This window comes from Diabrotica undecimpunctata, chromosome 6 (genome assembly GCF_040954645.1).
Source record: "Diabrotica undecimpunctata isolate CICGRU chromosome 6, icDiaUnde3, whole genome shotgun sequence".
Lineage (NCBI taxonomy): Eukaryota > Metazoa > Arthropoda > Insecta > Coleoptera > Chrysomelidae > Diabrotica > Diabrotica undecimpunctata.
Window position 1 is genome coordinate 151,060,697 of NC_092808.1, and position 11,943 is coordinate 151,072,639.

The window sequence follows — 11,943 nt, forward strand, 5'->3', positions numbered from 1 at the left end:
TAGTCTATTTTAAAATATCTTACTTGTATACTTATAATATTACTTAATCTATACGCCGTTCTGTGTTTATGGCATATTGTCATATTAATTATTATTTGTCATAATATTGGCATATGCCATGTTTTTCTATGTCTACGTATTCGTTGGTCCCTCCCCCCTTTCCACCGATACCTTGCACGTTGAGCTGTTTAGACGTTACAAGCTTAGTGTCCTTTTGGCAATACGATACCAAGTTTTTTTCCATGTCTACGTATTTGTTGGCTCCTCCCCTTTCCATCGATACCTTGCACGTTGTTACAAGCTTAGTGTCCTTTTGGTAATACGCCGCCATCTTTGTTTTTTATGTTAACATATTCGTTACCCCCTCCTCTTTCCGACGATACCTTGCACGTTGAGCCGTTTAGGCTCAAAATTCCTGTCAGAATTTAGTTATTACCCAAAAGAAAGGAAGATTGTCAGAGAAATTAAACAATACAAAGTTATAACCAGCTGTATTTATTACTAAATATAAATTTAAGTGGACGTATCAATTTATATCTTACAAACAGAAATATCCATTACAATTTGATGCCTTCTGACATATTTATATAATGTTACAATATTAATCTCCATAACCTAGCGAAAATATTTATGTTTAAGGTGATCTCAATAAAAAAGGCTAAAATAGATGTCATCGACCTAGGGTCGTATTATATTTTAAATTTATAATATGTAAACCACATATTGATGTCTCCACTTCAATTTCTGTGTTAGCTATAAGTACTAACAGAATGCACTGAGGATGATCTGATTTAGATTGAAAACGATATGCATTTTTAATTTTTGGATGACACTTTTAACAAGTTTTAATAAAAATTTTATAATTTATACCAATATACAAATTTGAAGTTTTTCTGTATTAGTTTTTTGCCATATAATTATTTAAAGAAACTTTCACATTTATCTGGTTTTTCACCACTGTGAACTTTCATATGCCTATTTAAATTACTTGGGTGAGTAAACTGCTTAATACAAATTTCACATTTATAAGATTTTTCACCAGTATGAACTTTCATATGACTATTTAAATTACTTTTTATAGTAAACTGCTTACTACAAATTTCACATTTATAAGGTTTTTCACCAGTATGAACTCTCATATGACTATTTAAATTATTTTTTATAGGAAACTGCTTACTACAAATTTCACACTTATATGGTCTTTCTCCAGTGTGAATTGTCATATGATAATTTAAATTATTTAGTTGAGTAAACTGCTTAATACAAATTTCACATTTATAAGGTTTTTTATCACTGTGAACTTTCATATGCCTAATTAAATTACTTAAATGGGTAAACTGCTTACTACAAATTTCACATTTATAAGGTTTTTCACCAGTATGAACTCTAATATGGCCATTTAAATTACTTAGGTGAGCAAACTGCTTCTTACAAATTTCACATTTATAAGGTTTTTCACCACTGTGAACTTTCATATGACTATTTAAATTACTTAAGTGGGTAAACTGCTTACTACAAATTTTACATTTATAAGGATTTTTACCAGTGTGAATTCTCATATGCTGCTTTAAATTACTTTTTATAGTAAACAGCTTACTACAAATTTCACATTTATATGGTCTTTCTCCAGTGTGAACTCTCATATGATAATTTAAACTATTTAGTTGAGTAAACTGCTTACTACAAATTTCACATTTATAAGGCTTTTCACCAGTATGAACTTTTATATGACTATTTAAATTACTTAGGTGGGTAAACTGCTTACTACAGATTTCACATTTATAAGGTTTTTCTCCAGTGTGAATTCTCATATGATCTTTTAAACTATTTGTCTGAGTAAACTGCTTACTGCAAATTTCACATTTATAAGGTTTTTCACCAGTGTGAACTCTCATATGATAAACTAAACCACTTATTTGACCAAATTGCTTACTACAAATTTCACATTTATAAGGTCTTTCTCCAGTGTGAAGTCTCATATGATCCTTTAAACTACTTAGTTTAGTTAACTGCTTACTGCAAATTTTACATTTATAAGGTCTTTCACCAGTGTGAATTTTCATATGATCATTTAATTTACTTTGTGTAATGAACTGCTTACTGCAAATTTTACATTTATAAGGTCTTTCGCCAGTGTGAATTTTCATATGATCATTTAATTTACTTTGTGTAATGAACTGCTTAGTACAAATTTCACATTTATAAGGTCTTTCACCAGTATAAGTTTTCAAACATACTTTGGGAGCAGTGAATGGTTTGGTAACTTCCATTTTAATATCCTGTGGAGCAGCTAAAATAAAAACCAAATTGTAAGAATATGCTTTTTACTAAAAGAAAAATATATGCTAGAACAAAAATAAAAAGTAATAGAAAAACTTTAACTAATTAATAACATTAAACAATTATTATAATTAGGGATTATAGTGTTTTTATAATTAGGGATTATTATTTTTTTAAAAAGATGAATTTTGAAAAGAAAAAAATTATCTGATTTAGAAACAAACAACCAAATAAACATTATTTTCCAAGAACTCTATTTAAAATCAAACTGGCTACGTGTCTTTACAGATTTTATTATTGTTTGGTGCCTGTTTGATATGACAGTACTTAGTCAGTGGCAATAGTCGCATATCCATAGCATGATTGTTGTGTTGACATTTAAAAAGATGGGTTCAAGAGGAAAATAGTTGGTACAAATTGCTTTGGAGAATAGCAAAAACTTAAATGTTGATGGTAAGTGTATGCTTTTTACTGATAACTTAAAATGTAGAATGTTTATTTTGATAAAAACAAAGGGTTGTCACACACCATTTTCTTAATCCATATTTCTAACTGAAACATTTCCTCATATTTTCATAATTACTTATTATTTAATGCTGTTAAAAAGATGTGTTGTTGGAATTACAACTTTTTACCATTAAAACTTCATTCTTTTTAGAGTCTGGCAAACATTCTACAACAAAACAATATGTGGACACAAACCATGCTAATATAAGAGGACCATTGTCCAGCAAATTTGAACATCATGAGTGTGCCTATGATTTCTCAGATGATGTTGATCCATTCACAAATTCGAGCGATGAAGACTTTGACTTCATACCATCTGGGGATGAACAGTTTGATACAGATTAGCTACTTCTATAATAACAAACTGTTTCGCACACTTTTCAAAAAATAATTGTAAAATGTTATTTGGATTAAAATAAAATTAGTTTTAGGAGTTAAGATGTTACTTTGTTATACCCACAACACAATAAAACAAATGTTTAAATATGAATTAATGAAATTTTTTATATTGTAGTTTATAGATTAGTATTTATAAATTGAATATCTTTTGTGTGATCTATATCAATATCAACAACATCTACTTGCCAGTATTTCATATGTTTTATAACTCTTCCAGTACTTGTTTTGTGTATACCACCAAAATTATTATCAACAACTCTATAAAAACAATGTGTAGCATTAATTCGTAAAGTTATTAAAACTTGTGCTGTGATATCTAACTCATCATATCTTTTTGTCAATATAAAATGTAGATTTTGCCAAAAATAAAAGTTTAAACACTCACACACAATAGTTTATTTTATAAATGTAAGGTTAGAATGCCTTGATTATCTTTGTGGTTGTTAATCATACCAATCATACTACCAAAGAATATAGATACATATTACATATGCCTCTATATTCTTTGATACTACTTTTGACTGGTTTAAGTTAATTGACCATTAACTCTTGATCAAGTCTAATTAGGGATGAAAGTGCCAACTAGCACTGATTAAAGTTAACCACCTAACAAAATTGCACTAATCGGGGGTTTAGTCAGGACAAAAAGTAGCAGCCCTTACTGTAATATAAGTGTATGAGAGAAAGAAGACCCCTAATTCAAGATGTTTCTTCCTTGGACCCAAGAATATTTTTCTTTAAGAAAAACAAAGGGCATTTGAATATAATCTTATTAAGTACTTCAGTGAAATATCACATTCATGACATAAGATAATTAAAAATGAAGAAGAGAAATGAGTTTCCTACCAATGCTATAATCCACTGGTTCTTTTTTTATTTCAACTTTAATTTCATTAGATACATCTTCTAACACATGGTTTTCTATTTTAATATCATCTGAATAATACTCATCTAATAAAGATTCCTGTCCATAACTGCTTTCAGAGTGGTGTTCATGTATTTCAGATTTAACTTCTTTATTGTTATATTTCTTTAGATAATCTCCTTCATATTTAATACATGTTAATATTTCTTGGTTTATAAAATCTTTAATATTGTCATTACATTCCATATTAATGAATAATTTTAGTATTAAGTAATGGAATATTATTTCAGGCAGAAAAACATTTCTATATCTTACAACCCATTAGTGAATTAGAGTATTTTGACAGTTTGACCATAGTTTAAAAAAGTTTTGTGGTTTAACCACCGAACAACGTTAAACCAACAACAATTAAACTGTGCAACTGTGGTTTGACTTTGTACAAACACAGATAAATTAAATTCTAAATTCAGAGATATGATCTCTGATTAAATTAAACCTAGCCTGGATTGGAAACAAGGAAGCAAAAATTAACGAATGTTTTTATTTGGCACCCTTCCGTTTGGTGGCACTGCTAATCTCGTAGCTTCGCGATGTTCGTTGTCACTTTATGTCCACAGCACACTCCCACCTAGCAGTGTCAGTCCTAGCCATCGAGCTAAAAGACAAAAGAGGGAATCTAATCGTTATTAAAAGGAGACCAAAAAAGTGGCCTCTGATGGCGGACATATCCGGAAATGCGAATGCGCCAAATTTAAATTTCATGACACTTCACAATAATCATACAGTGGTGTAGGGGTTCTAATTTATCTATTTATTTGTTATATTACATAATATTAATATTACATAATATTAATACATAATACACTTAAAATACTTTTTTTAACACTAGAACACAATAAAGTTTTAATTAAATAATAACAATAATAGTCTAAAATGTGAAACAATTGTTAAAAAACTTTAATACAAATAATCTTTCATGTGACAGTTGGGACAAACAATAACATCAGCAATAACATAACCCAACTAAATTTGATTTCTTAAACAAGTAAAGAGTCTCTCTTTCCTTGTTTAATGTGGCCTCTCAAGATGGCACTTCCTGTCTAACAATATTTTTGCCCCCACTACCTTTACATTCCCTCTTTTCTCTTTTTGCTCGATGGTCCTAGCACTTACAACTGTTGTCTACTCCGACTAACCAATGGACATTAAGCCCGCAAATACGTCACGAGAGTGCAGTAATTTGAATCATAATTACCAAAATGGTGAATCGGCGTTTTTATGTCTTTAAAGGCCGTATGACACTATGCATTTTCTTGTATCATTTTTTATATCGTTTCTGATATAACAAAAAAATGGATAGTGTCATACAAGCGTATATTTCTTATATCAGAAACGATACAAGAATTTGTGTCCGCTGCAGTTTCTTGTCCAAGAAATGCGCCAATTTGTGCGCAAAAACGTAAAACTTCTGTCATAATGGTGGCTAGAGGAGAATTTTGATATACAATTAGACCAAGTAGACATCAGAGAAAAGTGCCCACCAACAATAACCAAGATTAGAACAGCTGTAGCCAAATTGAAAAACAATAAATCACAGGGATTGGATCAAATAGCATCGAAACTACTGAAAGTAGGAGGAGATGTATTACTAAAAACAATACATAACCGCTTTAAAAATTCGTGATGGGTTTAAAGATTATTTTATATCTCCAAATAAGAGAGTAGAATTTCAAGAGCATGCCATTCAAACACATAATTTGTGAAAAAAAAACAAGTAAATTATTATAACCAAATTATTTATTATTTCTGTTTCCATTACAGCCTACTGAATATGTTCAAAAATTGTAGTTTCCAATTTAGTTTTAATATTGGGACATTTTATTTATTTCATTTTTGAACCACAGTATTTTTTAAAATAATCAGTAGCATCTGGCTTGGGGTCCTCAGGTACTGCAGTTCTATTTTTATGATGTAGGCCCAGGATGGCGGAATCTGGAGTTGCTGATCGGGACGCTCAGATCTAAGAGGGCAGCAGTGTAACGAAATAGCCCATCTCCGATACGTCATAATTCTTAGAAGGAAAGATCTAGAGAACACAAGAATTGGCATTTCAATACCGCCCGTCTTCCATGGTTCTTTCGATGAGACGAATTAGAGGTGGGACAACGCCAGAATAAATCATATATGTTAGTTTGTTAATCTACACTTTTATTTTCTATTTTCAGGCCAAAATAGGTAGACGACCTGCGAGGTGCTACCGTTATTGTAAAAACAAACCCTACCCCACACCGGACACCAACTGTAGCCAGATTAAATAAAATGAGCGGTTCGAATTTATATAAACATATTTATTTATAGTTTACAGTTCGGTACTCTCTTATCAACTAAACTCTACTTCTAACATCGCGTCATATATATACCAAAAGTATTAAGTTCGAGAACATTCGGGAGTTGTCCCACCTCTAATTCGCCTACGTGACCTGTTGTTCTGTCTCTCACTCGATGGATCGCGAATGTTCTTGATGCCTTTTTAGAGTTGTAACCGTTATATGAGTCATGCCGAAAGCGTGTTCGTAACATTATATAAGTAAAACCTACCAAGTATGAATAATTCTAATACTGTGTATGTGACGTAACAAACCTAAAATACCACGTATCAAATAAAATTATAATTCTAATACCGCGTAAGTGACCTAAAAGACACCAAAGCTTATCTTTAGAAATTTTATTATTACTAACAATAAAAAGCAAGTACGTTATAAATGAATATGCAATAAAACATATTATATTATTACATACATTCTAAATATACAAATATTTAGAATGTATGTCACAAATTAAAGAATCAGTTTTTTGCTCACCTGAAAAACCGTTACATTTACTCATATGTGGTATTGGAATGTAGGTAGCGATATGTCATCGACCTATAGAGTAGCATGATATTTTAAATTTATATGTAAACCACATATTGCTGTCTACAATTCAATTTTGTGTGTACGCTATAAATACTAGTACAGAATGCACTGTGGATGATCTGATTCAGATTGAAAATGTTATTCATTTTTAATTTTTGGACCATACTTTTAACAACCTGGGGTTTATAATCACGAAAAAGGCAACAACAGAGGAAGAAATTACACAAAGATTAGGACAAATAAGAACAGCAATCCGACAACTTAACTCAGTATGGTGGGATAGACACCTAAATATGAAGACAAAAACGCAGATTTATAAAACATTAGTGCGAAGTATTATGACATATGGGGCCGAAAATTGGATCATAAACAAGAAAAACAGCAGTAAGATAATAGCAACAGAGATGGAATGCCTGCGAAGATGCTGCAGAGTAACAAGAATGGATAGGAGAAGTAATGACGAAATAAAGCAAAGAACATCAATAGAAACAGACATACTAACATATATAGAACAAAAAAGACTAAAGTGGTATGGACATGTAAGAAGAGCTAGCGACAGCAGATGGATAAAAAGAATAACCGAATGGAGCCCCATAGGAAGGAGGAAAAGAGGACGACCCCGAAAATCCTGGAGGAACGAAGTAGACGACGCCATGAGTAAGAGAGGACTAAACGATGGAGAATGGAACAACAGAGAGAGATGGAAACGGTTGAGCGAGGGAAGGCAGTGAATACTGTAGAATCCCTAAATATATATATACTTTTAACAAGATTTAATAACATTTTTTATATTTATACCAATATACAAATTTGAAGTTTTTAGTTCTGTACTAGTTTTTTGCCATATATTTATTTAAAGAAACTTTCACATTTATATGATTTTTCACCACTGTGAATTTTCATATGCCTTTTTAAATTACTTAGGTGAGCAAACTGCTTATTACAAATTTCACATTTATAAGGTTTTTCACCACTGTGAACTTTCATATGACTATTTAAATTACTTAAGTGGGTAAACTGCTTACTACAAATTTTACATTTATAAGGATTTTTACCAGTGTGAATTCTCATATGCTGCTTTAAATTACTTTTTATAGTAAACAGCTTACTACAAATTTCACATTTATATGGTCTTTCTCCAGTGTGACCTCTCATATGATAATTTAAACTATTTAGTTGAGTAAACTGCTTACTACAAATTTCACACTTATGAGGCTTTTCACCAGTATGAACTTTTGTATGACTATTTAAATTACTTAGGTGGGTAAACTGCTTGCTACAGATTTCACATCTATAAGGTTTTTCTCCAGTGTGAATTCTCATATGATCTTTTAAATTATTTGTCTGAGTAAACTGCTTACTGCAAATTTCACATTTATAAGGTTTTTCACCAGTGTGAACTCTCATATGATAAACTAAACCACTTATTTGACCAAATTGCTTACTACAAATTTCACATTTATAAGGTCTTTCTCCAGTGTGAAGTCTCATATGATCCTTTAAACTACTTAGTTTAGATAATTGCTTACTGCAAATTTCACATTTATAAGGCTTTTCACCAGTATGAACTTTTATATGACTATTTAAATTACTTGGGTGGGTAAATTGCTTCCTACAGATTTCACATCTATAAGGTTTTTCTCCAGTGTGAACTCTCATATGATAATTTAAACTATTTTGATGGCTAAACTGCTTACTACAAATATCACATTTATAAGGTCTTTCTCCAGTGTGAAGTCTCATATGATGCTTTGAATTACTTAAGTTAGTAAACTGCTTACTACAGATTTCACATCTATAAGGTTTTTCTCCAGTGTGAACTCTCATATGATCCTTTAAACTACCTAGTTTAGTTAACTGCTTACTGCAAAATTCACATTTATAATGTTTTTTACCAATGTGAATTTTCATATGATCATTTAATTTAATTCTTGTAATGAACTGCTTAGTACAAATTTCACATTTATAAGGTCTTTCACCAGTATAAGTTTTCAAACAAACTTTGGGAGCAGTGAATGGTTTGGTAACTTCCACTTTAATATCCTGTGGAGCAGCTAAAATAAAAACCAAATTGTAAGAATATGCTTTTTACTAAAAGAAAAACTACAACTAAATGTTCACATCTAACATATTCAACTTTATATTAAACTTAAAAAAATAATCAAAGGATGGATAGATACAAAGTCTGCAATATTGTTTTCAGAAAAAAAAAACATTATTAAAGTATTTATTGAGAATTATAGCATTTTAACCAGATTTTAATTAAACCTAGAAGCATAGCCGTAATATGAACTAATAGAAAATATATTGGGTATTTCATAAAATATAAAAATTACAATATTAACATAAATATATGAGAATATTAACATTTAGGGCCGGTACCTTCTGCTACTGGCGATTACTAAATCAACCGATTAAACCTTGATCAAATAAGTTTCGGTATTTTCTGGTCAATTTTGCACTCAATTAGATAATCATAATCAAATTGTGGCTTTAAGCTGTGTCATATTTTAGTTGTCGAACTGGAATGTAATTGGTTTTTTTGTTGGAAATGAAACTAAGTATAGTTAATAAATAAATATTAACAATTAATTAATAAACATATGCATAATTAGTACAAGGTATATGAAGATCATTTTTCTTTTTTGAAAAAACAATTTGTTTGTTTGTAAATAGCAATAACTGCAATGAGGGGTTTGTATCTTTAGTTTTTCTCTTTCAAACAAAAACTTGAAGCAATTAGGAAAAATTAATAGTGATAGATAAGTAATTACCATCTACCAGGGACGTGACTTCTATATTTATTAAAGGGTTTACAGTTGACATTCTGATGAATTTTTGTTGACATAATCTTAATGGCAGGAACATGTGGCAAATGGTCGAAGAACTGTGTTTTTAAAGAACCTCACAAAGGTGCAGGGAAGTTTTGGGTTATCCTTGTGACATTTGCAAAATTGTTTTATGTAAAAACTGCACTGGAATTAGTTCGACAGAGATAAGGTGTCTACTTATGAATTATGTCGAATGAGTATGATATATACCAAATTATGCCATATTTGTGTGGTGACTGCGTGCCAGGAATCAAGAAGGCAGTTACACTAAACAACCGTGTTAAGCATAAGCATTAGGAGATACACTAAGTGAAATCAAAATTGCAAACTGTCAAAAAATGGAGGAGTTTTAAAAACAGATTCGTGAGGTAACCGATGAAGTCAAGAGTTTGAAAACCAGTTTTACTACCTCATTTGGAGACCTTAAGAAGGATCTTACCTTCATAAAGAATACCACCTCTACATCAAATACAAAAAACGACAATAATTACAGTTCCACATTGGTGCACGGCAGTGTTTTGTATGAAGTGTCTGAGAGACAAAAGAGATCTTGCAATCTTATGATCTTTAATATGCCTCAAGATGGTGAGGAAGATGGCATATCTAAAGCTAAGGAAATGCTGTCGGCATTGGCTGGTTCTGATATAAAAATAGTCAGTTCGAATATCTATTTGTTTATACAAATAAACAAATAGATAGAAACAGATTTGGCCACATCGACAAATTTATCTTTGCAACTGCCTGCTTTTCACCACATAGTATAATTGAGAAGTATGTCAAATTTTGCAGAAAATATAGATAATCTATATCTTTTGTGTGGTCTATATCGACATCAACATATATACAACTATATAAAAACAATGTGTAGTATAAATTCGTAAAGTTATTAAAACTTGTGCTGTGATATCAAGCTCATCATATCTTTTTGTCAATATAAAATGTAGATTTTGCCAAAAATAAAAGTTTAAACACTCACAAGCAATAGTTTATTTTATAAATGTAAGGTCAGAATGCCTTGATTATCTTTATGGCTATGCTGTTAATCATACTACTTTTGACTGGTTAAAGTTAATTGACCATTGACTCTTGATCAAGTCTAATCAGGGATGAAAGTACCAACTAGCACTGATTAAAGTTAACCACCTAACAAAATTGGACTAATCGGGGGTTTAGTCAGGACAGAAAGTAGCAGCCCTTACTGTAATATAAGTGTATGAGAGAAAAAAGACCCCTAATTCAAGATGGTTCTTCCTTGGGCCCGATAATCTTTTTCTTTAAGAAAAACAAAGGGCATTTGAATATAAGAGGATATAATCTTATTAAGTAAAGTACTTCAGAGCAAAATATCACATTCATGACATAAGGTGATTAAAAATTAAGAAGAGAAATAAGTTTCCTACCAATGTTATAATCCGCTGGTTCTTTTTTTATTTCATCTTTAATTTCATTAGATACATCTTCTAGCACATGGTTTTCTATTTTAATATCATCTGAACAATACTCATCTAATAAAGTTTCCTGTCCATAACTGCTTTTAAAGTGGTGTTCATCTATTTCAGATTGAACTTCTTTATTGTTATATTTCTTTAGAGAATCTCTTTCATATTTAATATATGTTAATATTTCTTGTTTTCTAGAATCTTTAATATTTTTATTACATTCCATATTAATGAATAAAAACTTAGTATAACTATTATTTCAGGGAGAAAAACACTTCCATATATAACCAAAGAATATAGACGCTTATTCTATATTCTTTGGTACATTACTACATATACAATACAAGCGAACGAATCGAACGATACAACCATGATACAACTACAATCTGAATCTACAATACAAGAATACAAAAAATACTAAATACAACACATGATACTATGACCACAGTTTGTTTGTACATATAAAGTGACAACGAACATCGCGAAGAGCAACGAGATTAGCAGTGCCACCAAACGAAAGGGTGCCAAACAAAAACGTACGTTGGTTTTGGCTATCCTTGTTACTCATGGTATAGACACAGTATAGACACAGTATATTATATACTGTGGTATAGATAACATATAGACAACAACAACTGTGTATACTGTGTTACCACCATAGATAAAGAAGTTACCACTGACTGACATATATATATATATATATATAT

General features: G+C 30.6%; 1 protein-coding gene across 1 annotated transcript in view; it reads right to left on the minus strand.

Annotated features, from left to right (window-relative positions):
• LOC140444673 (uncharacterized) overlaps positions 1-11,741 on the minus strand; it is a 73,968-nt gene extending 62,227 nt beyond the window's left edge. The window contains exons 1-4 of the mRNA XM_072536435.1: positions 11,198-11,741; positions 7,820-9,020; positions 4,033-4,355; positions 923-2,290 (exon numbers count right to left, since the gene is read on the minus strand). Of these exons, the coding sequence (XP_072392536.1) occupies positions 923-2,290; positions 4,033-4,355; positions 7,820-9,020; positions 11,198-11,462 (3,157 nt within the window). The 5' untranslated portion in view covers positions 11,463-11,741. The remainder of the gene's footprint in view (positions 1-922; positions 2,291-4,032; positions 4,356-7,819; positions 9,021-11,197) is intronic.
• Positions 11,742-11,943: the final 202 nt, after the last annotated feature.